The following is a 25322-nucleotide window of genomic DNA, read 5'->3' on the forward strand; positions in this document are numbered from 1 at the left end:
AACTTCTGCACAGCGATAGCTAATAACCAGAAATGAATACTTCACCAAATAACGTGAAAATCAATCCAGAAAACAACAGCGTATTCAATAGGTCTTGCCGGTGGCACGACAGAGAGAAAATTGGTTCTGTGTTGACATCGAGTACTTGAGTACCTGCTCGACAGATGGCGCTGTTGATGTACACCCCCACCTGTATAGCGATCGCTGGCGTATTTCGTCCTTAGGTTTTTCTGTCGGGCAGCAGAGCTGACAGCTATATGATCACCGGGTAAGTTTAATATTGAAAAAATATCTTTAACTATGGTAAGCATCTCTTCAAGGAAATCCACTACAAAATCAAACCATAGCTCTAGTCTTAGTGCCATAGCCTCGTACCATGTCTTCACTGATGTGGGTTAGAGTTCTCTTGCTTGAGAATACACTCAGGCACACAATTCAGTCTACTTCCTTTCCTCACTAGGATATTTTCCCTGCTGGAGCCCTTGAGCTTATAGCAATGAACGGACAAGCGTATCGTCATGCAGTGCCTAACAGGGTCATGAGAGTGCCTGTCTCTGGCCTGTTGGATTTAGTCTTGGTTGCACTTGCACAGCAACTACGATACTCCCTGATTTGTACAATTTGCGTTCTTTGTATAGCTTTGCAGCCTTTGTTGGACCTCAACACAGTTGCCACCATATACAATGGCCTTCGCTCCTACTATGTCCAGCACAAGAGAGACCTACTACAATAATCAGACCACTAAACATATCCTTATGGTTGGTGCTTTACTTAGTATACCATAATGACTAATTTGTCTTATGAAATTGGTAAACATTTGCTAAAACTGCTATACCAAATGTCTCAACACATCTGCAACTATGAGAAATGGATTCTTTGGCCTTGAAAATGGTAGTTTAGCTGTCAAAATAAAAACTAAAGATTATTTATAAGCTCCAATATTGATGAAAAATTTTTTCATGGCAGGTATTTTGTAAAACCCAAGATGGCAGCCACCCAGGGAAAATTTGAAAAATTATTTTTAAATGTGCTTATACTGTACTAAAAGGTTTCCAAAAATGTATATTTTCATAATCCACAAAAATCCAACAAAAATTAAAATTCAAACATAATGAACCTGACTAATTGCGAAAAAGAAAAGACTTGCAACGGCATCAAGCATACTGTATTAAAAAACATACTTGACTAACAAACCTGGCAGTAGGGTGAAACTGGTTGAAAAGCACTTTGGTGCATCTGCAAAGAATGAGGGCTTCACCAAATGCCTTGAACCAATGATACGTGAAAAATTCTTTATGACATTCATCCTGAAAAGAAGTATGGAAATTTAAAATTTAATCATTGAAAAATTTAATGCAGGTTTTTCATATAAATTCAGTTGAAAAAAAAAAATTAAAATAAAATAGATTGCTGTTTCATATACGTTTTTCTTTTTTTTTTCCCATGAAAAGCCACCCTTGCAACGACATCTTTTCAATTATGCCAAATTTGAAAGTACTTTAATTTGCATTTTTCCTAACTATACAAACCAGAAGTTTGGTTTGATGTTCTTTACAAGGAGTAACTCAGCATAGCTAGGTGTTCACAGCCATAAAAAACTCAAGCGAAGTGGCACTCGATCTCATCTCCCTAGCAAGCAGGGGTACCAGGAGAGGCTCCCACTCAGCTGGCACTCTCACGCTACCTCAACTACTTTTGACTGCCTAGGACTTACTGAGGAAGGTGATGGCAGGACAAATACTATATGTTTAAAGAAATTCAGGTTGGTATAGAGGAAAAATAAAAATTACTTTCAAATTTGTCATTTGTTCCAATACAAACTCTCTTTCTTTACAAGAAGATTGTCACATCCAAGCAGAGTAAGCGTGGGATGCAAGCCATGTCACTTTGTGAACCTGTAGGTTTGAGCATCCGAGAGATCAATGGCCTGAGCAATAGTGGTCAGTGGGTGGGAAACCGCATTACGAGCAAGGTTTAAAAAATGAAAGTTCTTTTGACGCATTTCCTGGCTAACTCTGCTTAGAGTCTCCATCTTGAACCAGGTTTGCAAGATTAGCCTGGTTCAACCAAGAAAGGCCCATAATGGTTCTCGAGCCTCACTTCAGATTCTACCCTAAGATGTTGCTGTAAAAACCTGGGAAACCTTCCAAGATATCCTCTATACCCTTCTTTTCCTTCATTTTCTGTACTTCTTGCAAAAGAAGGTCTCTCCATGATCCCTTGGAATTTAACTATGGGATCGTCAGAGTTCTCGTCAAAGGATGGGGACAGTCGAACAGGACATGAAAACCTGAGTGGAGAACCACTACTGTCTAGGGCTGCCTGTACGATTGTCACCTCATCCAACGACTTCACAAGCATCCCCCCAATTGATGGTAGGTTGGGCGACCTACCGTCCCCAACGGGTACCTCTACGCCCTCAGCCCCTTCTGGACTAAGGGTAGTCTCTTCGCCGAAAGGAAGTCGAGGGGTCTGGTTGCTTTTTTGCACTGTTAAGCATGATCTGCTTCAGGAAGCAGAAGACGTTGAGGGGGCTGTTTCATGAGGGATGGATTTCCGCAAATAAATGCACACTAATGACGCATAAATTCAAGGCTTTTACTCTGGAGTGAACTAATTCTTCATATTGTTTCCTTTAATCTGTATTTGACTGAGTGTCAGACTGCAAAATAAGACACTGCTCCTGACCAGTTATCATGCTAGAAGCAGGAGTGAAAGACACAGTTACAACTTCTAGGTTCTGCAGTTCTGGGGCACAGAAAGCCAATGTATGACTCCTCAGCCTTTCCTAATGTGTAACTGGTGTTAGCGCCGTCACACATCGGTCACGTTTTACATGTAAATACGTTCCAAGCCCTACAAAAACACCACATTAAATTTTATGATAGAATTATACTGTACTAGCCACAATGAAATACAACCATTTGGATCATTCGATACCTAACCTGTAAATAAACTATTATTAGAACATACAGTACTGTACTGTCATGCAATAATAAATGGAAAATAATGAAAATGTGGAACTTAACCTTTCAAGTGAGGTGAATAGCTGCAGGTCACATTAATATATGGCAGAAAACATGAACACAACCTCACAAAACACATTAACAAGTGGCATAAAACATGAATAACTTTACATAACACAAACAAGTGGCAGAAAACTTTTTTTTTATATTTTTTACTTTACGTTTTTTACTTTCTAAATTTCATCAATTTCTTCATCACTTCTACTTTAGTGCTTTTTCGATCAATTTGATGCTTTCTCTTGGCCTACTAATGGCCTCTTTAAAAAAATAAACTACCCAAGGAAGCTTCTGAAACTACTCCGACAAACGTCATTAAACTGTGCAACCAGACGACCAGTGTTTTTTGGGTCTCTTTTCTACAAAAGATTGCACTTTATGAAAAGCAGTCTAAGCCTCCTTAATTTCCGCCGTCGTCATAGGGTCCTCATCCTCGTCACCGCTAGAAAACTGTTCTTGAAAGACGTTCAGTTGCACGGCCTCAAACTGTTTCAGGTCATCTGTCATAAGCTCCTCTTTGTGCTCCTTGAGAAGCTCAATATCATTCTAATCGACGATCAGAGTGTAACGATCTCGTCAACCTCAGATTGCAGAACAGGTTCTGGATCGTCAACGGTTTTGGCTTCCGGTAAGCCTGAGTGAAACCCCTCGAAGTCTTGTGCGGAGACGGCATCAGGCCACAACATCTTCCACGAAGAGTTCAGGGTATGCCTCGAAACCTCCTGCCAAGCTTGATCAGAGCCGGACATATATCACAATATCGAAATGATCCTTCCAAAACTCACGCTTGTACTATTGGTGATTTTGAAACATCTCCTGAACAGATATTTTGTATGGAGCTTCTTGAAGTTTGAAATCACTTGCTGGTTAATGGGCTGGAGGAGAGGGGTGTTGTTAGGTGGAAGATAGAGAACCTGATGAAGGAATACTCTGCTAGGATATCTTCCTCAAGGCCAGGCGGGTGAGCATGGGCATTGTCCAACACCAGCAGACATTTTGGAGGGAGGCGCTTCTCTTCCAAATATTTCCCGACCGTCTGACCAAGATAGATTTACCCACTCGGTGAACAAGAGTCTCATTACCCAGGCTTTCGCATTAGCCCTCCATATCACTGGCAGCTTCTCCTTTAGCACTGTGGGCCTTGAAGGTTCGAGAAGTCTTGAGTGATACACCAGTAGGGGGTTCACCTTACAAACTAAATTTTAGCTAGATCTCTATTAAGGGATTCAGCAACCCCAGATCTATATTCAGGAGATGGAACTGATGAAAAGAGATTAGCATCATCTGCACATGCAGATGATGCTAAACTACAGGTCATGTGTAAGTAGTATGAAAAGTAATGGGCCAAGAACACTACCCTGTGGAACACCAGATATCACATTCCCATACACACTAGGGTGCCCATCAACAACCACCCTTTGAGATCTATTACTTAAAAATTCAATAATAATGCTAAGAAACGACCCACCCACTCCCAACTGTTTGAGTTTGGTAACAAGGGCATCATGATTAACACAGACAAAGGCAGCACTAAAATCAAGGCCAATCATACAAACTTCATGACCACAATCAAGGGCTTTCTGTACAGCATTGTAGATTGTAAGAAGGGCATTACATGCTCCAAGGCCTTCACAAAAACCAAATTTCAAACTAGTGAATAGAGTATTACCTTCAGCAAACCTGTTAAGACGTTTTGCCAAGAGGGTCAAAAATTTTAGATAATATGGGAGTTGGCGGTAATCAGTTGGACTTGAGCTACCACAAACAATTAATTAGAGGAGTAACATTAACAATTCTCAAACAAGTGCTACGAGTTCCTCTTATGGCTATTTCAATGCTATTGGCAAGTTTCACGGTGATTATCATGTTACTGGTACTCCTGGTCTAGTGAATAATACTTTAAATGCTCATTGGGTTATCCCTCCAAGGTTAAAGCGTCCCAAGTGCAATTCTGACTTAGCTTTTAGGGAAGACCAGTACATTTCCTACTGCAATGCTTCTGTAAACATTGCAAAAAAAAAAAAAAAAAAGTTTCAATTATAAGGTAATGCATTATTTGTGATTTACTTTATCATAATGTAAGGAAATATTTATGATTTACTTTTGCAATCTGGGAAGGGGGTCCTGGGGGGGTGGGCTTGCCCCACAGCTAGGTCTGTGGCCTGGGAACTACTGTATTAGGTAAGCTTAGGAGGGTTTGTTAAGTTTGGTGGCCTCTTACAAATCAAAGCGTTAAATAATCACGTTTTGCGCTGTTATCCCACCTGTGTGTATCCGTCTGGAAGGGGGGGGGGGGTCCATGACGGTAGAATGGCTTATTTGCAGTGGAAATAAAGGTAAAAATCGTTGAAAGCACACTATACGGTAGGAAACGCTGTTTTTCCCATTACAAATATCCCGTGTTCTATAATTTTACCATATATTAACCCTTTTACCCCCAAAGGACGTACTGGTACGTTTCACAGAAGCCATCCCTTTAACCCCATGGACGTACCGGTACGTCCTTGCAAATAAATGCTATAAAAATTAGTTTTTCATATTTTTTTATAATTTTTTGAGAAAATTCAGGCATTTTCCAAGAGAATGAGACCAACCTGACTTCTCTATGACAAAAATTAAGGCTGTTAGAGCAATTCAAAAAAAATATACTGCAAAATGTGCTGCGAAAAAAATAACCCCTTGGGGGTTAAGGGTTGGAAATTTCCAAATACCCTGGGGGTAAAAGGGTTAATTATGAATATCGTGATACGGTAAATATTTACTATTTGCGATTATGTATGATGACAGCCATTACCCATAACTCCTTTCTTTTAAACGCCATAGCTAAGATTACGACAGCCTAAGGTGGTTGGAGGGGGGGGGGGAGCAAGGTAAGTAAGCAAAGACATGGCTGTTAGGTTAGGTGATCTAAGTATGGGGGGGGGGGGTCTGTCATTATACAAAGGATCCTTGGGGTGTATGATAACGGCCACCTGAATGTAGGACGAAGGCCAACTAAGAATACGGCAGTGTTAGGGGGTTGCAGGGCCGTTAAGCAAGGACAAAATGTAGGTTAGGTTAGGTGGGGAAGTTTAGGTTAGTTTATTTTAAATTTCTATCCACGCGTTGGGAACTGGCCGCAGCTATACAAAGACACTGCTATTTTGCAGAAATTTGTGATGCAAGAGTACATTTGATATACTGTATATTCAAAATACCTACTAAATTAAAAATGGCGTAATTACCTAAAAGAGTTACTATTTGTGAAATGTATACTTCATTTGTTAAATATTTGATAAATATTAAAGTGTTTTAATAAAAAAAAAAATTTAAGGAAAAAGTAGTTTTTTTTCCCTAGGTTACATTACCCTGTAATACAGTACAATAATACCCTACTTTTTTCCTTTATTTACTATACTACAGTATATTCAATTATATCAAAATACAGTATCATACCTAGTTTGTAGGAGGGTACAAAGCTGCTACTGCGAGCAGGAAGTGGTGGTAACGGTCTACTAGGCTCTTCCACCTTGAAAAAAAATAAAATCGGGCCAGATACCCTCTAAAATAGTACTTCTTCCGGCCAACTTTTGGCACCCACTCCTTATAGCTGCGCCACTGCCTCTTAATGGTATTGGTGTGGGCACCAGTCTCCGGGTCCACAAAGTTGAAAGTATGATTCACTGTGAGGTGATCAAAGCCTTCAGTTCCCAAACAATTGTAGGATTTCCAGCAATCTGATATAATGGTGCTACCAGGCACTACGTACTTCTTGATTAATGCCAACAATGTTTCCCGGTCCCGAGTTTCCACTGGGACTGCAAAAAATTCCCGGGTCTCCCTGCAAATTCCACCAAAGACCCACTGGGCGTCCACTCTTACACCTTTATGGTACCTCCTTTTCCCGAATTTGCTTTCATCAATTTCCACTGTTAAACCCGGGCCACCAATAGGCTTCCTCACCAACTCACAGTAATTTTCAAGGACCTCCCTAATAAACGTAGACCAGCCAACAATAGTTTTATTAGTCCACCCTATTTCCCGGTGGATTAATTCATAACTGAATATTTTGTCAAGATACACTCCACTAAAAAATAAATTATCACCAGCCTTCACCTTGGCATTAGACAGCCAGCCTCCTTTATACACTGATACAGAATAATTACACTTTTTGGCTTTCTGATTTCCAATGGTCACTTTTTTCTGGCACCGCCAAACCCACCTTTTAGTGTCAAGTTGACACGAATTGTCACAACGGCCACAATTGTGTTCTCTACTAATCACTCCGTGTTCCTGTAATAGTTTTACCACAAAATCTATATCCTTTAAATTTTCCCTTAACTCGAAAATACTATTCACACAACCACATTGGTATTTCACGGGGTCGATCTCTGACAATGCCATTGCATTCTCTTCTTCTCAACTGTAATATCTCCTGTCCACCCAAATTTTAATTTCCTGCCAATGAAAACAAATGCTGCAAAAATTCATCCTAAAAAATCTTAAAAAAAAAAAAAAAAAAAAAAAAAAACTTAAGATTTATAAAATATTTACCAGCGTCTACCTTTTTCTTTTCTTTTACAAGACCACGCTCTCCATATACAGAAAATTTTGCCAAATTATGCCAAGCTATAGTTGTCTTCTTTTAGTTTCTCATAATTCATACAATTCGCCACATGAGAAAAAAGTTAAAATTACAGAATCATAAAAAACTAATCGAGTTTCCTCGCTAATCGACCTGGAACTCGCATCCGATCGTGAACGGTCAACCTTTGTTGTGATGCCAGAGTACATTTGATATATATTCAAAATATATACTAAATTACAAATGAAGTAATTACTCAAGTGTCCATAAGATATACAATTAGTACAATAATACTATACAATTCACAAATAGTGACAGTTCATTAATTATTCAATTTCTAATTTAGTATACATTTTGTATATATAGCAAATGTACGCTGGCATCACTTTGACTATGTTGACGATGTAAGTGAGGAACCATGCAAGTTTTTTTTATATATATAATTTTAAATTCTTTTCCATAAAGCGAATAGTTTTAAATAATGAAAAAGTCATTAAATAAAACAATAGCCTTTCCTGTTTCAACTATAGAACGTGCATTTGGCGTGTGAAAGTATTATACGATTAACATGGCAATGTCCTACATGAGATAGCCAGTGGGGAAAAATATATACAGTAGATGGATATACAAGATTCAGACCATAACGCCTGGCGCTTGGGGTGCAGAGTCCACTCAATGTTGCTGTACAAAACTGTAAACTATATTTTACCATTATTACTACTGTAACATTACAGTGAATTTTATTTCTAGATTAATAACACTAACTTGTTAACTGCAGAAAGCCCAATAGTAGTAGTTGAGGAGTATCTGGGTTGTAACGACTCGCCTATATATAAAAAGTTAAACGTTACCGATGGACTTACAAATGAGCCTTGATATTTCAGCGTTTCAGATGAGCACTATTATTCACCAAGCGCTATCGGAGATATGCTCAATTGTTGTTTTTTCAGTTACCATTGTTAACTAATGTCTCAAAACGATTGCCTTGTGAATCGATTTTCAGTCGCCACCCCGCCCTCTTTACAGGCTGAAGTAAAGTACAGATATAAACTACTATATATCACATCAATAATTTCTAAGGACATATGAAATTCAATAAAACCACTTACCTTTATCCAAAGAGGTTTATAAACTTCTGTACGAGACATGAAACAATCTTGGTATCGAAGATCAACTTAAATAAATTCGAAACTCGGCACCAGAGTTTGCTTGACAGTTTTCAAGGTGAACAGCTGTTGAGATCAAGAAGTTAATATCTATTTACCAAAACACCATTTTCTACATGATTTCACTATTTTAGCAACCATCCTACCATTAACAGAGACAACTTGGTACTGTAACTGACGTGACGTCGTAACTCGTTATGCTTTGTCTTGACTCTGTTTATAAAGAGGTGTAAACTAGAGAACGAGTAGTTTGGCGTTTTAAAGATATTAAGAATGTGTTACACTATTTGATAACTTCGTATATGAACTATTCCAGTAAACTGTTCATTTAACTCTCTCATGGTTTATTCTTAAGATTAATTTAATGTTCCCTGCAGTTTTTTTTATACTATAATTAGTTTCATTAGGGTTCATACAAGTTTTAATAACATTTTCCTTGATTTTTTTTTATTAGTTATTCCTGATTTTTATCGCCCATAAAATAATTTTAAACTTTAATTCCAACAAATCACGGGCTACATTTGCAGATCTTCATCATAGCCCTGGTATTGTAATTTGTAGGCCGAATTAATTAAATTTCCAAGATACTACCGCATTAGTGAAACTAATAGATATAATTAATTATAAGGCACCTTTGTTCTCTTGACTTGGGATACATGTTCGTAGCCACTTTAACATAGTGCCTGCTTAACATTTGTCAAGCCTTCTCCAATCACAGTGGCAAAGTCAACAATTTCCAGATCAGTCTATAAGCATTCTTGCTTTCGTTGTATGACCGTACAGTTGCACACAGGAATTACTGGCATACCTGCTTCTGAGGAAATGCATTATGCCAAACCCTTACTGTGTGGTGAGTAACCAAACAGTTAGTGTAGGGAAAGAGGGCTGAAGTGATGGGATGTGATACACACAGGAACTCGCTGGGCCATAAGGGTGTGGCAAGGTGCATTTCCTCAAAATGAGGAGTACAATGAATCCCTGTGTCCAACTGTACCTTAAATATTTATGCTAAAAATTTTAGAAGACTAGATTATTATTTACTCTTCTCTGTCTCACTTATAGATTTAGTCTAGGAGAACCCAACAAAATGCTGCAATCTGGAAAACCATTCCATTAAAAATAATTAACATATTGCTTAAATATGTAAGTGGAGTGAATAATATTTCTCGTCATTAGACAAAACAGTTAGTCGTGTTTTGGATCCTCTGGGGTTCTACCATACGATTGATTAAAGGTAAATACAGGCATAACAAAATATTTTTATTGGTGGGGGGCATCTGAAAGAAAAGAAAATCTTCATAGGAATAAATAAATCCAAAATTCTCTACTAAATTAAAATGATGATCTATCAATAACGTAATAAAAAAGAAACTTAGTTATTGAGAAAAATCTCTCGGAAATATAACAATCCTTGTCATTAATGTAGCAAAATCAAACTAACATAATAGATTTCAGGTGTGAAACATTCCAAAAAAATAAGTAATATACATCAAAGAATACTTCAAAAGTGTTGCCATTGGTACCTTGAAACCAGTAAATTAATTAAGATTTGAAATTCAAATTTGGAACTTATTCTTTCAGCCAAAGCATGAAAAATAGACTATAATTTGAAAAAAAAAAAAATAGAACCACACGAAATTAAACCATTCCAGGATTAATTAGTTTTCTACATCCATGAAAAGTTACTCAGTACGGTACTTCAACTCAGCAAAGTAAATTCAAGATGTTCATTCATGCGATATAAAAAATCTTTGAAAAATAACTTAACAAAATACTCTAATTAAAACTCTAGGAGAGAAGGCCCCGTGAATACAATTTCCTATGCACACATACAGTTCTACAGAAAATACTTTCTTATTCCATCACATAAATGCTATAATCTACACCAAATAACAAGAAAAATGTACCTCGTTAATGAATACAATGATATATACTCCATATTGCAAAAATAGAATATCAAATATTGTAACAATCAGTACACTGACACATATTGCAAAAATAAAATATCAAATATTGTAACAATAAGTACACTGTAAAATACAATGGCACAACATTTATGATACATTTCGACTTCATTTAGTTGTAGTCTCGTCGTAATTGAATAGATAAGAAACAAATGAACACTCAAGTAAGGCATTTGATTTTAAGTGAAACATTCCGATCCAGGCAAATTCTCTAAAAATAATACATCAAAACCTTTTAAAACTGAGCAATTGAAAAATAATATTTAATAAATGAATTTAAGAGTTGGAATTCAAAGAACTTTGTACTTATATCCAAAGAACAATTCATACCTGTAGTTATATAGAAGACTTTAGGACTAGAGTAAATTCAGTCAAATGACATTGAATAAAATGTTCAGCCAACTAAAAAGACGTTCTATGAGACATAAAACTTTCTTGACTCGCCTTCAAAGAGCTCAGAAAATATAAGCAAAAAGGTAATGCTTAATTTTTTCATACATTTTAAGCAAAAATTTCTTCATATGCTTCAGTTCCAATTCCATAGTAAAAAAAAAAAACTTTAATCACTCCAAGTTCAAGAGGAGAAAATGTAAAAGTAATTAAAAAAACTACTTCCCATAATTCATGAAAAGAACGTTAGCAATAAGTTCTAAAATGTAAAAGCAGCAACTAATAGAAATAATACAAACTTCCCATTAAAAGAATTAAATCTAAATATAGCAACATTCAAAATTTATAGCCAAGCCACAGATTATAACAAAATGGAAAAGAAACCGTTTTGAAAGGTATAATTTCAGAACAGAAGTGTAGAATCGTTTTTAAGATAATTGAAGTCTCACTGTGAACTTGGTAATTACATCGCTTTAAAGGCTAATTTTGTTTGACCTCCCCGTCCCTCGGGCTTTGTATATCCAAGTCTGGCACTCTGAAACGTTAATGGCGATGGCGTTGGCAGTCTAATCTGGCTAGGCGTGAGGACTCTGCTTCCAGGGCAATCTTTTTCACGTATGGTTTTCCTGCAGATGAAGAGGTTGAGATTAAAAATAACAACAAAATCATTTTGGGCTTTAAACATGCAGAAGGTCCTCAACTCGCAAACTTAATAGGGTCCAAGATGCTGTTTGTAGTTCGAATTTTTTTTATATCTTGACTTAGGATAGGCCTAACCTGAATCCCATGCCTATGATTTCCAGCTACAAAGCTCAGTAAATAGTCGGGTTTCATATGAAATAAATATCAGGTTATTACAAATGTTGTTTTTCCTTCTGTATTAAATGATGTAATGTTGTTTTATTTAAATATTTCTTTATCTTATCTTTGTTATTTTCAGTTGGATTTGTGTTTGTATCTCAGAATGGTTTTTAGTCGAATGTTTGCAAGTTGGGAACATTTTATGTTTTTTACCCCTTAACTTGAAACAAGCTCACAGAATGGGAAATCACACGACAAAATTTGAATGGTAAGAGTAATAAAATATGGTCTTAAATCGTAGGGGTACAAATCAGAACGGAGTGATAGTAAAAAGCAATATTGTGTTTAGAACCTGTAACCTTTGTCTACTGGGGTTGGTACAGTATGCAGCAAAAGTTAGTACACTTCACCATAACGACAACTTCCAGGAGATAAACCAACAAAATAGATGACTTTGATACTTTCAAGTCAGCGCAATAAAATATTAGTGCACACAACCCGTAACCTTTGTCTTCCAGGGTTGGTACAGTATGCAGCGAAAGTTAGTACAGTCCACCATAACGACAACTTCTAGGAAATGCAGACAAAAAAGCATGACTTCAATATTTTCAAGTCAGCGCAATAAATATTGTTGCACAAAACCCGTAACCTTTGTCTTCCGGGGTTGGTACAGTATGCAGCAAAAGTTAGTACAGTTCACCATAACGACAACTTCCAGGAGATAAACCGACACAATAGCATGACTTTAATATTTTTAAAGAAGCACAATAAAGTATTAGCACATACAGTGCATTTTAGTTACTAAAACACTTGCAACAATATTTCATAAAGATCTGAATATTTTCCTAGAGAAATAATGCTGTCTAGACCTTATTAGCTAAGTACAGTTTTGGCTTTAATTTTTATGTTATGTAAATTTTAGTTAAATGTCAAGTTTCTGATGATTATGCTAGTTTACAAACACACACATATACTATTATTATTATCATTATTATTATTATTATTATTATTATTATTATTATAATATACTGTATATATATATATATATATATATATATATATATATATATATATATATATATATATATATATATATATATATGTGTGTGTGTGTGTGTGTGTGTGTGTGTGTGTGTGTGTGTGTAAGTTTTTAGTAAGGTTGACCTTCAAATTATGAATTTAAGTTTGGAAAACTTTCACCCATTTGAATCGAAAATGAATTCTTACCCGTATACTCATACCAACACAGAAACCCTAGTCACATGTACTGTACCATTTACATGACATACTTCCTTAGAATTGAGGCACTTTCATTTTAATACCTATGCCATATCTAGTTCATTGTCTGGGCTGACTACAGAATCTTGCTTTATTATCAAATGGGTTTGAAATGCCGCAAGTTATGATGTCAATCAACTGTTCGGTACTGATTGACACAGGAGTCCCTGATACAAATTGCTCCAAAGAAGTGCACCATGGCACACCCTTACTTCTTCTTCTTTGTCTGCATCTTTTCCCACTTTTATGTGGGGTCGATGTTACACCCTTACTTCATAACGAGTGAGTTCCTTAAATGCAGGAACTCACCATGCAGTAAGGGTGTGGCTAGGTGGACTTCCTCAGAGTGGGGTGTACCAGGTATTAGTGTCCAACTGTACCTCCCGACTTTCTTCTCTTTCTTAAAACAGCTGAGCTAAAGTTTGACTGTTTTGCAAAGACTGCTCACCTGAGAATAAAGTATTTCTTCCATAATATCTAGCTCCTGGGGAAATGAGAATTGTAAAACTATTAAAAAGTAAACTCCATAGCATGATTTTACAGTTAGATTTCACAATTGGACTTCACAACTCTGATGGTGACACACATGAATAGTTTTTTACTTTTTTGACAGAAAATGATTAAAAATTAACATTAAGATATAATCGGTATATCAAATCATAATTTCCTGCAATCACCGCAGTTCTGATAGAATTTTTACAGCTCTATTGTTAAAAGGAAAATACAGTAGCCAATTCGTGTTTACCATTTCTAAAATAAAAATCTAGTTAGAAAACATAGGTGATATTTTTACTACACAACTGTCAACATTATGATTTTATATTTTGATACTTGTGACAAAAATTGTTCCGCACAATAATTTGGCATGCTATCCTATATTCCTTTTATAACTCATAAAATATAACTTTTCTATGACGATGACCTCAAATACCAGAAGTTCCATTCAACGAACTAAATATTCTGACACCATGTGGTTTTATTTTCGTACATATTGCCAATAGAGCCAATCAATGAACTATCTAGAGGGGCACTCAGTAAAGCTTATTCTTGACTTCAACTGTGACCTTTGACCTTAACATGTATTAATTGGTGTGGATTTTCATACACTCAAATATGAGCTAAGTTTGAAGTCACTGTGACAACGATGTCCAAAATTATGGCTGATTATGTGAATTGGGCAATTTGCTTAACCGTTACATTGACCTTTGACCTTGACCTTCCCAAATTTCATCAATTCTAGCCTTTTACTTGGTAATTAATCCCTGCAAATTTCATTACTCTACAATTAAAATTATAGCCAGGAAGCTGTTCACAAACAAACACAAAAAGGGGTTAAAACATAACCTCCTTCCAAATTCGTTGGCGGAGGTATATTATCATTTTACCATATTTCCATATTTCAAAATGACGATCTACAGTTACTTGAAACCTACCTGGGATGAAATACCAATTTTGTCTGACCCCCTTCCCCAGGGACCTTGGTGTAACCGAGCCTCATGTTGGAGGAAGACCTTGGAATCTTAACCTGGCTAGTAGGGAACTCGTAGTGATCAGGGTAATCATTACCGCGGCCGTCTTGTCGGAGGGTAACCAGCGGAGAAGGAGGTGGCAAAGGAGGACTAGTCATACCTGTAAAAGAATTTTTTTTTAACTAAGATTAATCCTTTTTATATGTATTTTATGTTTTGCAAATATAACAGATTTTGTAAGTAGAATATTATTGAGCAGTATTTTGTACTTCCAATGTATACTTTAATGAAAGATAAGTCTATAATAAGAGTAGCAATATTGTGGTAAAACTAATTAGATCTTAAATCTCCATTGGGAATGGATGAAGAAATAAAAAGATTCTTATATTATAAATGTCACAAGAGATTAATTTTCTCTGCAATATTTTTAAAACACAAAGTAGTTTCTTTCCAATATGAAATGATTTTTTCTCTAATTAAAAAAAAATACTAATTTCACAAACAGCTGATAGAACATTGATCGCAAACTTTATGAGACTTTATCTGCCAAGATCCTATGTAAATTCACAATTCTTTCTTTACAAAAGAAAATGATTTCAGAATTATGAAAGGAATCTAAACCTCATGCCTAGTTATCTTGGAACATTATATATTTTCCAAACGCCGTGGAAGAGAAAATGTTGAAGCAGAGATAATACCAACATTTTTTGTAAATTCAGTCAGGAGCCTTTTCGCTTTGTGTTTGTGGGGAAGGGTACAAATGAATGCATAGGTAATAGTACCATCTCCTTGTTCTATTGTACTATCTTAATTTCTAAACAAACAGTTATATCGTAAAAGGGATAAACCAAAGATCCAAGAACACTTTCCAAGGGAGAGCACGGTGAGATAGGTCTACTCAATAAAAATGGCACCAGCATGTCTCTTGGTTTTCACACCAAGAACTTCAAGAGATCTGGCACTTCCTAAGGTATGGAGTTTACATAAAAGAGACTTATGGCAGACCAAATGTGATTTCATTAACCAGTATAAAAAAAAATACTTTAATGGATAACCTAAAACAAGGCATAGAAATTCACATCCATCATAAATATAGGATTTCATAATTACTGCAAGTTTGGGTATCAACTTAACCATTACATAAATAACAGTCTGATTATGTAAAAAGGCCCATATGGGTAATAAAACAATAAAATCACTTAGTATTTAGTACCAAGAATATTCTGAATATCTCTGTAACTTAACATTAAGACATGAACTAAGTTTTCCTATCTGCTGAGCTCTTACACAATGTGATCTGCCATTCTAATAATAAAATGGAACGAGGGTTTTGAATGGAATGTTGTTGCTGACGAAAATATGTGAGAGAGAGAGAGAGAGAGAGAGAGAGAGAGAGAGAGAGAGAGAGAGAGAGAGAGAGAGAGAGAGAGAGAGAGAGAGAGAGAGAGAGTTTAATTAAATAACAAAGACCTAAACTAAATGACGAGACAGAAGGAAAAGTTTTAGTCAGCCATAGGGCTGCTGGTTTTAAATCCTGACGATGCATTCGTTTCACCAACTAGAAAAATGTAAGACAGAAAATATTACAGCTTCCCATCTATTCAAAGCCTTTGAAAATCTTTCAATGACAGCCCATTGTTAAAAGGTAGGTAGAGTCATGGATAAAATGTTAGCTAATGCAACTCAAAAAATTAGTAAAACCCAGGATATATAGTTATACTGTTAAATATCAAAGCTACTTACTTTCTCTCTGATGAGGTAAGGTTATTCCAGTCATATCAAAAATCTGTTGTGAAGCCAGGGATGGTTGGGCAGAGGAATGCACGTCTTGGTAATGCACAGACTGCCATGTGCCTGGTACATTTTGATAAGAAGGTTCCATAGATGTTTCTTTGCCTATTTGATCTTCATTACTGATAAAACTTCTGTTTGAAATCTTGTTATCCAAAGTTATGTCATGATAGTTTCTTTGATCAGTCATAGATAGAGGCCCAATGATTGATTTATCAGCATCATGGGAATATATTGAAGAGGATGTTGAATACAAGAATGCTTGGGAACTTGTTTGATCACCAGTGAAAACTTGAGTGCCTGGATAACCAACATTGCCGTTATTTGGGACTTTCAAGTCGTCATCAAAATAGGGAGATGTAACTGGAAATTGTGAAAAGGAAGGCTGATCTTGGTATTGCGTAGGAGAATATAGCTTACTATAACTCTGTTCTCTTGAGTTTCGAGAAGGATTATCAAGCACAAATGACAGAGGTGACATTATCACCTGGGATGTGTGTGACTGAAGCTGACTCGTAGCACCGGGATTCTGACAAATATTTTCAAATGACTGCCTTCTCAAGAACTGTCCCTCATGATTAGATTGCTGGTACTGCAAGTTCGCTGTATAAGTTTGCTGACCAATATCCAGTGATATTGGCGGTTCTGGATGCTTCAGTTGCATCTGCTCTTGGTGACATCCATTCATTTTGGGTTCTTTCTTTATCTCATCTTCGTTACCTAAGAAACATGTATCGGTGAATTCTCGTTTAGGCGAGGAATCATCAGCTATACGACTCAAAAACTCCTTTGGATTAAGAAGAGCAGACACATCCTGATTAAAGGACTCTTTGAAAGTTGTTGAACCATTAAAATCATCTTGTTTGATTTCTTCTAGTATATCTCGATTGTCATTGTAATCAAAATTTAAGCTTTTGTCTTGGAATGTAGGAACTGCAAAAGTCTCATCATTCACGCTCCGTGGATTTAAACAAAATTCATTAAATTTGTCCTCACTAAATGACCCTTCACTATGGCTGTTCAAGTTTGCATAAGGATTTGTGACTGGATGTACAGGAGCTACCAGATTAGCTTGATGTGCACGGCTAGGAGTTTTTATGTTTTCCATCACATCCAAGGATTCATTCATTTCTTCTCTAAAGGTGGAGCTGTGCTTACTGTGAATGAGGTGATGCATTGTCTGAAATAAATACATAAAGGATATAATACAATTTGGTAATTAAAATGATAATCATATAAATTTTAGTTAGTCCTCAAAGAATTGTATTTATGATATTTTCTCATGCAATACTTTTCTTTTTTGAATTAGATAGATATGCATCTGCTAAGCTTCCATGAAAAGCTATAATTTTGAATAATGATTCAAAATCCAGTATGTGGCATGCTTTAGCTTTTTTCAACTTTTATATTCAAGCATTATATGTATGTAAGTGTACTCACACCTAGAAAAAGAATGGTAATATAAGAGGTCTGAAAGATGCCAAGTTGACAAATAAACTCTGAGCAATAGCTTTCAGCTCAGTATAGTTATACCAAGCCAAATCTGATATGTTAACTTGCCAAAGATGATAAGCCTATTGTTCCTCAAAATTACACCATTGACAATCATCATTGAAGCAGGGCTTGTCTTTCACTCAGCATCTTCCCAGACAGGTATGCAAAGCTCTGCTGATCATGAAAAGTCTTACCGTTAGTACTTTGTTGCTAATCCAGGGCAAGGACTGGATAAGGGTTGGGAGAGGCAGCTTGAGAACATTTCTGAGAGGCATGACTGTGAGAATAACCTGTAAAATACAGAAAGATATTTTAACTTTTTAAGCATTATACAATTAGTTTTTAAAATACCAAGTTTATTTGATAAGATATTCTCCAAACAATAAGACAGTACATCAAAATATGCATGGAACTATTAAATAAATGCTAATATTGTTTATTTGGGGACCTTGTTGCTGAATATCCAGCCTAGGTGTAAACCACATAACATTCTTTCAACATACAGTACTTATAGAGAACAGGGAATAACTATATACAGTAACTTTAGTGTATAGAGACACAAAGACTCAAGAGGGACATTTCTTCATTTTCGAATGCTAAAATTAAATATCTGTAAAATCATTATACTTATTACAGAAATTATATATCCAATCATGTCGGGAGGATAAGTGAAAATACATAGGTGAAAAAAGTAGCACATATTAAACTTCAGAAAAATAAAATATTTTAGAAAAATAAGGTAATACAGCCAAAAAGATGAAAGAAACAACCATTAGGTTGAATCTTGCAAATTCCATACAGGTTTATTTTATGCAGTGTTGATGATATTCCTTTCCAGGTATATTATGCACCATTTTTTAATATATAAGTACAAACACTCTTAATAATAAAACTCAAATGGGAATGGGATCATTATCGAAAAGTAATTTACTTAAGCCCACTATGTCACATTTGTAGACTCCAACACATACCTGAAGGACTCAGTTTTGAAATGAGAGCTGTAAATCAACCAAGGAATTAAAGAGTAAATGGGGTAAGCCAGTGACACTAAAGGAAAAAAAAAAAGGCTAACAGATGCTATAAAAATACAATTTCATACATCTGAAACAGAATTTTCTTCGATATATGAAAGCTTAATTCACAGCGATCCCTTTCTCAAACTCTCAAAAATATAATAAAGTAATATGAAACATCAAATAGTACGCTTGAATAACATGTCTAAATATCAAATTATCCCATTTCCTAATTCATTCAGGGTATGATAAAGCATTCTGAAACATTAAATGGTATGACTGAATAATATGCCTAAATCCACAATGATTCTGTTTCCCTATCTCTTCAAGAGAGGATAAAGTAATATGAAACATTAAATGGCATGCCTGAATAACATGCCTAAAGCAACGAAAATCCGTTTCTAATCTCTTCAGAGGATGATAAAGTAATCTTAAAAATTAAATGGTAAACACAAAGAACTGCCTAAAACCTCAACTATCCCATTTTTCAATATCTCAAAGGGATACTTAGGTAATAGGAAACATTAAATGGTATGCTAGGAAGACAAGCCTCCATAAAAACTATCCATTTTCCAAAATCTCTCCAAGGAGTGATAAAATTACAGTATATGAAACTTTTAACTGGGCTCCACAAGGCACTAGAAAAGTTGGAAGATCCAGACCTACATGGCTAAGGACTATGAAGAGTGAAGTAGGAGACAAGGAATGGAGAAGTGTTGATTTAAAAGCTCAAGATAAAGACAACTGTCGAATCTAACTGAGGCCCTTGCATCAATAGGCGTGGGTGGAGATGATGATGATATGAAATATTAAATGGTATGCTTAAATGACAGCCCTAAATCCAAAGCTATTCCATATCCTAATTTATCTAAGGTATGATAAAGTAATATGAAACATCAACTGGTAAGCTTTAATAACATGCAAAAATCCACAACTACACCATTTTCCAACCTTTCCAAGGTATAACTAGTGGGGCACTCAGTAGTGCACAGACCTCCTCCGCGACAGCTTATTTCTTGACCTTTTGCTAGACCTTGACCTTTACGTGGATTTTCTTACACTCAAATATGAAACAAGTTTGAAGTCTTTGTGAAAACGATGTCCAAAATTATGGTTGATTATGTGAATTAGACATTTTGCTTGACTGTGACTGTGAGCTTGGCCTTGGCCTTCCAAAATTTAATCTTTTCCAGCTTTTTACATAACAGATAATCCCTGCAAGTTTCATTACTCTATGATTAAAATTGTGACCAGGAAGCTGTTCACAAACAAACACACAAACAGGGGGTAAAACATAACCTCCTTCCAATTTCATTGGCAGAGGCAATAATGTAAATGCAGATATACTACAAAATGATAATGGTTAAATACGTGATCATATCAGGAACATACCTGTGCACTAATAGGGTTGAGGCACGGCAGGGACAGCAGTAGTCTTTCATGCTGGAAATGAAAGAAGGCATCATAGAAGTCTTGTATAGTATGTTGTTAATATTTTGTAGTTACACTAGAACCTGGGTATCATAAATGACAAAGACTCAACCAACCAGTCTATAAAGAATAATGAAGCTTCTGATGATTTTTTTCCACATCTACAATTGCCTTATTATGATAATCAAAATGTTGAAGCAGAATTTATTATAATGAGCTGAGAGTAGCATGAAAACTATTTATCAAAATAGGAGTGATCAAAACAAAATTATAAGCAGCGTGCTTTTAAAAATGAGTCTCTCAAAAACTTCTGGCAATAAAGACATAAAATATTGCACAACATCAAAATTAAAAATAAAAGTTGAAGTCCTGTAGTTTAAGCAATCTAAAATTATATTATTCATGCATACAAAAATGCCATATTCCGAACACTGAAACATCACTGTACACTAACTTTATTATTATCATTATTATTATTATTATTACAAGACAAGCTACAACCCTAGTTGAAAAAGCATGATGCTATAAGCCCAAGGGCTGCAACAGGGAAAATAGCTCAGTAAGAAAAGAAAAAAGGGAAATAAATAAACTAAAAAAGAAGTATTAAACAATCAAAATAAAAATCATTTTAAGAACAATAAAAATATCGCATTAGAGCTTTCATATATAAACTACAAAAACTTCAAAAAGAAAAAGAAGAAAATAAATAAGATAAAACAGCGTGCCCGAGTGTACCCTCTTTATCAGTCTCACACTTTGAAGTTTTACATCACAATCTATCTATTATATCTTTTCAACCTCACACAGGGGTCACGGTTCTCACCACCTTACCGAGCTCATCGCAGGGGTTAGCCAAGGGCGGCTAATCCATTGGTCTTCATCCCATGAAACAGATGAGCGAAGAGCGGATTCAGCAATGGTTCGAACTATATGACCAACCTGTAGAGAAAAATTGAAATTTCCAAATATTTCCATGCTTTAGGGCCAAGGTTTTTTTTTTCCTGAGGAAAACACTAATCTCAATAACTTAGACTGAGAAAACGTATAATGATAATTACATTAAAAAAAAAATAAAGGTAGTACATAATCAGAAGATTTCTTATAGTAATGAACTTTAACAATCAATGACTGCTCTTTGGGTTCTTGCACATTATTTAATAACAAGTACCATATTACATTTTTAAAATACAGTACCTATTTTTTAAAAAAATAGATGAATGTTATACAGTACACACACATACACACACACACATATATATATATATATATATATATATATATATATATGTATGTATATATATACACATATATATATATATATATATACATTATATATACATATATATATATATATATATATATATATATATATATATACTGTACAGTATATATACAGTATATGTATACATATATATATATATATATATATATATATATATATATATATATATATATATATATATATATATACATATACTGTATATATACATACACTGTATATATACATACATACATACATATATATATATATGTGTGTGTGTGTGTGTGTGTGTGTGTGTGTGTGTGTGTACTGTAAATATATAACCTTGTTTAAATAAATTCAATTAAACAGCCAAGTAGTAATCAGTACTTACCTGTTGCAGATCATAGGCATATAGCAAAGACACCTGATAATCTGGCCTTTTGAGTAAACCACAGGTAGCTACCAAACGATTGAGAGACTTGACGACTCTGTTCCCGAAGACATACCTGAAAAGCATATTCTCTCATGAAACTTAGTTTCAGAAATTTGAAAACATACTGATGTCTACTGATTTTATTTATTTATTTTTTTTTTTTTTTTTTACAAAAGTCAATTATTATTCCAAAATATTTCAGGAAATAACTAAGACTAAGCAGTGTATCTCATTTCAAAATTATAGATAACAAATATTTCTATTAAAGTAATTGGAATAATTAGTTCAAAATAAAATGGCCAATTGAGACTGAAAAAAGAAAATTAAAATATACATAAATTCAATTTCATAGATTTTTTTTAATCAATATGAAATCGTTATCAAATACCAAATACAATTTTCAAAACTAATAATGAATAACATATGTTGAAAGTAGACCATAATAAAAACCCAATGTCCAAATGACTCAAATTTCTAAAAACAAAAGAAATATTTCCAAGAACGCTATAAAAATTACTACCAAAAAAAAAAAAAAAAAAAAATACTCAATTTAGGAAAGAACAAACAAAACAGCCTAATCAAATTTACCGAGTACCGTATGGAGGATGTTGATAAAGAATGAGGTAACACTTCGTAAACTGAAGAGAGAGAAGTATCAGCTGTTGGGTAATATCGTTACGATAGGGATCGTGTCTCAGATAAATTAGGGGTCTCAGCAAGATACCAGTCCTCTCATCAACGACGATGTCTGCCCAACCCCGTTCAGAATGTTCTCCCTCGACCAAATCTCTGGAAGATAAAGAATGCAGATAATAATATGTTAATGTTATTCATTAGGGGCCTAAAATAGTATGAGGACCTATAATTTCTTAATGTTTACTAATGCAAAGGGTTGACATCTTACTGTAATCAGGCCCTTTGGAAGAGTTCGAAAGGAGTCTTATGTATAAAAAATGAATTTAAACACTGCATTTAACAAGAAAATAATGTATAATACAGTTATAAATTACTTGAATTGAATAATTATATTTAAAACCATGTAAATATTGTACAGATGCACAAAGCTTTATGTTGAGTATATCTAAACAATAAAGATAGCATTACATTTTTCTGGTAATCTTTTATTATGCTCTCTGCTGAGAATTCACTTTACTCCCATCTGCTACTCTTTCTGCCATATCTGAAATCTGTTTTGATTCCAATTTCTGACCCAAGTGACCTAAGTTTTACTTTCCTTTGATTAAAACTTGGAGTCTCATTACTTTTCCACTAAATATTTTTAATTCCGTTCTTCATGTTCTATTTAGCATTTCTTCCTTTTTTCAGATGCAATTTCCTTACCTCTTCCACAATTCATTTGCTAAATCCTCCCGACTTATCTCTTCTCTTTTTCGATAAAAACTTCTTGACTTCTTTCTGCTTAAACACATTCTTTCCTAACTAATTTCCCCTTTTCACTCCGTTCCATTTTCCTTGCTTTCATTCTACGCTATATTTTCCCGTTATCCTTCTGTGTTCACTCATTTTCATCCTTTCTTAAACCTGATTTTTCTTCTGCTATTTCCATTATCCTTATTTACTAATGATTTACCTTTACACCTTTCAATATTCTTTCTAGTTCTTCAACTATTACACGATTCTAATTCCTGCTTACCTTAACTAATTAACTCCCTTTTATTTTTCCCAAGTTTATTCAGTTAAACAAGTAATAACCTTAATACCACACTAAAGGGTTACTAGCCTTCTATAATTACTTCATATGCCATTACAGGGACTAATAATGTCTAGCTTTAGCTAAAACCTTCCTAAAACATTTCTAATATTTTCCTCCGCTACCTTCAGGAAATACTCTAAGCACAATTCCTTATAAAATCTTCATCTAATCATTCAAACAGTTTATTTCGTTTCGTTATCATTATTTGGTAAGCTACAACTAGTTGGAAAAGCAGGATGCTATAAGCCCCGTGGCTCCAACAGGGAAAATAGCCGGGTGAGGGAAAGAAAAAAGGAAAATAAAATATTTTACGAAGAATAATAACATTAAAATAAATATCTCATATATTAACTATAAAAACTTTAACAAAACCAGAGGAAGTGAAATAACATAGAATGGTGTGCCTGAATGTACCCTCAAGCAAGAGAGCTCCAACCCAAGACAGTAGAAGACTATGGTGTAGAGGCTATGGCACTACCCAAGTCTAGAGAACAAAGGTTTGAATTTGGAGCGTCCTTTTCCTAGAAGAGATGCTGCCCATAGCTAAAGAGTCTCTTCCACCCTTACCAAGAGGAAATTAGCCACTTTTATTAGTATTACTTTAGCCATACTTGTTAATTCCATCTTAGTCATACAATTTGTACATAATTCTTTAATAATATCCATTCATCTAATAATAGATGACGAGAAATAGTTTATGACCAAAATTTTACCTGAGACGTCTTTCCACTAGATTGATGTTATAGACGGACGAGAGAAGATAATGTAGTTCGGCATTGTCCGTTACTACTTCAGAAGCCACGAAGGTGTAAGTTGTGGCTTTCTCCTTAGTGGCAGTTTCTTCTGCACCTTCTCCTATTTCCGGTTTCCCTTCAGAAGATTTACCTTTGGACTGCGCCACATTGAATTCCAGTCGCGAGTTCTCTGCACCTGTTGAAGAATAAAAACGGGGAAAATGACTATCGAATGAATATTTGCACTATAATTATACGTAAATTTAAGAATAAATTCTTTACGAAATAATTTTCACGGCAGATAAAAATTTCTCTACAGAAGCGTTACATGGTCAATCTAAACTTTTGGTCTCTAATTCCAAGGAAAAATAAATTCAGTAGAATTTATTGGTCTATACTTTGAACAATGGCAATACGACAGAAAAAAACTCAACAACAACAACAACAACAACAACAATAATAATAATAATAATATTAATAATAGACCCACAAATACAGTTGGACACATGAATTCCTGGTACACCTCGCTCCTAGGAAGTGCACCCAGCCACACCCTGTGTTTAGCCCCGCCCACCATCTCTTCTCATCTCTCCCGGCACCATCTGTTTGGTTATTTGCTGTGAAGTAAGGGTGCGACAGGGTGCACTTCTTCGAAGCGAGGTGTGCCAAGGACTCCCGTATCCAACTGTATACTTACTTTTACTTTTAGGGGTTTATTTCTCGCCCTCCATCAAACACTAAAGGTCTGTTCAGGCGGGCCTTGGTGTGTGAAAAAATAATTCCTTTCCAGTTAATATTTTGCTCTGTATCGTTA

General features: G+C 35.1%; 3 protein-coding genes across 7 annotated transcripts in view; all 3 read right to left on the bottom strand.

Annotated features, from left to right (window-relative positions):
- The window catches only part of LOC137640123 (rhodanese domain-containing protein CG4456-like), a 40647-nt gene extending 31717 nt beyond the window's left edge, over nt 1-8930 (bottom strand). The window contains exons 1-3 of one of the 5 annotated variants that reach the window (XM_068372602.1): nt 8697-8930; nt 8353-8413; nt 1195-1307 (exon numbers count right to left, since the gene is read on the bottom strand). In XM_068372602.1, the coding sequence (XP_068228703.1) occupies nt 1195-1306 (112 nt within the window). In that variant the 5' untranslated portion in view covers nt 1307; nt 8353-8413; nt 8697-8930. Of the gene's footprint in view, nt 1-1194; nt 1308-6458; nt 6609-7556; nt 7755-8352; nt 8414-8696 lie in introns of those variants that run through there. The other 4 variants (XM_068372600.1, XM_068372603.1, XM_068372604.1 and 1 more) reach the window with 4 other exon arrangements.
- On the bottom strand, nt 6459-8370 carry LOC137640122 (uncharacterized). Its single transcript, XM_068372599.1, has 2 exons — nt 8297-8370; nt 6459-7460 (listed from the first exon to the last, which is right to left on the bottom strand). The coding sequence occupies exon 2, from the start codon at nt 7404-7406 to the stop codon at nt 6459-6461; it is 948 nt and encodes a 315-aa protein (XP_068228700.1). The 5' UTR covers nt 7407-7460; nt 8297-8370.
- Nucleotides 8931-10027: 1097 nt separating the features above from the next.
- LOC137639736 (uncharacterized) overlaps nt 10028-25322 on the bottom strand; it is a 136001-nt gene continuing 120706 nt past the window's right edge. The window contains 9 exon segments of the mRNA XM_068371982.1: nt 10028-11733; nt 14620-14815; nt 16399-17626; nt 18135-18230; nt 20346-20396; nt 21216-21323; nt 22019-22133; nt 22649-22849; nt 24488-24704. Of these exon segments, the coding sequence (XP_068228083.1) occupies nt 11571-11733; nt 14620-14815; nt 16399-17626; nt 18135-18230; nt 20346-20396; nt 21216-21323; nt 22019-22133; nt 22649-22849; nt 24488-24704 (2375 nt within the window). The 3' untranslated portion in view covers nt 10028-11570.

Source organism: Palaemon carinicauda, chromosome 4 (genome assembly GCF_036898095.1).
Source record: "Palaemon carinicauda isolate YSFRI2023 chromosome 4, ASM3689809v2, whole genome shotgun sequence".
NCBI classification, from domain to species: domain Eukaryota; kingdom Metazoa; phylum Arthropoda; class Malacostraca; order Decapoda; family Palaemonidae; genus Palaemon; species Palaemon carinicauda.

Bases quoted from the DNA above. Each gene is read 5' to 3' on its own strand.
- LOC137640122 (XM_068372599.1), bottom strand. From the start codon at position 7,406: ATGGCATTGTCAGAGATCGACCCCGTGAAATACCAATGTGGTTGTGTG.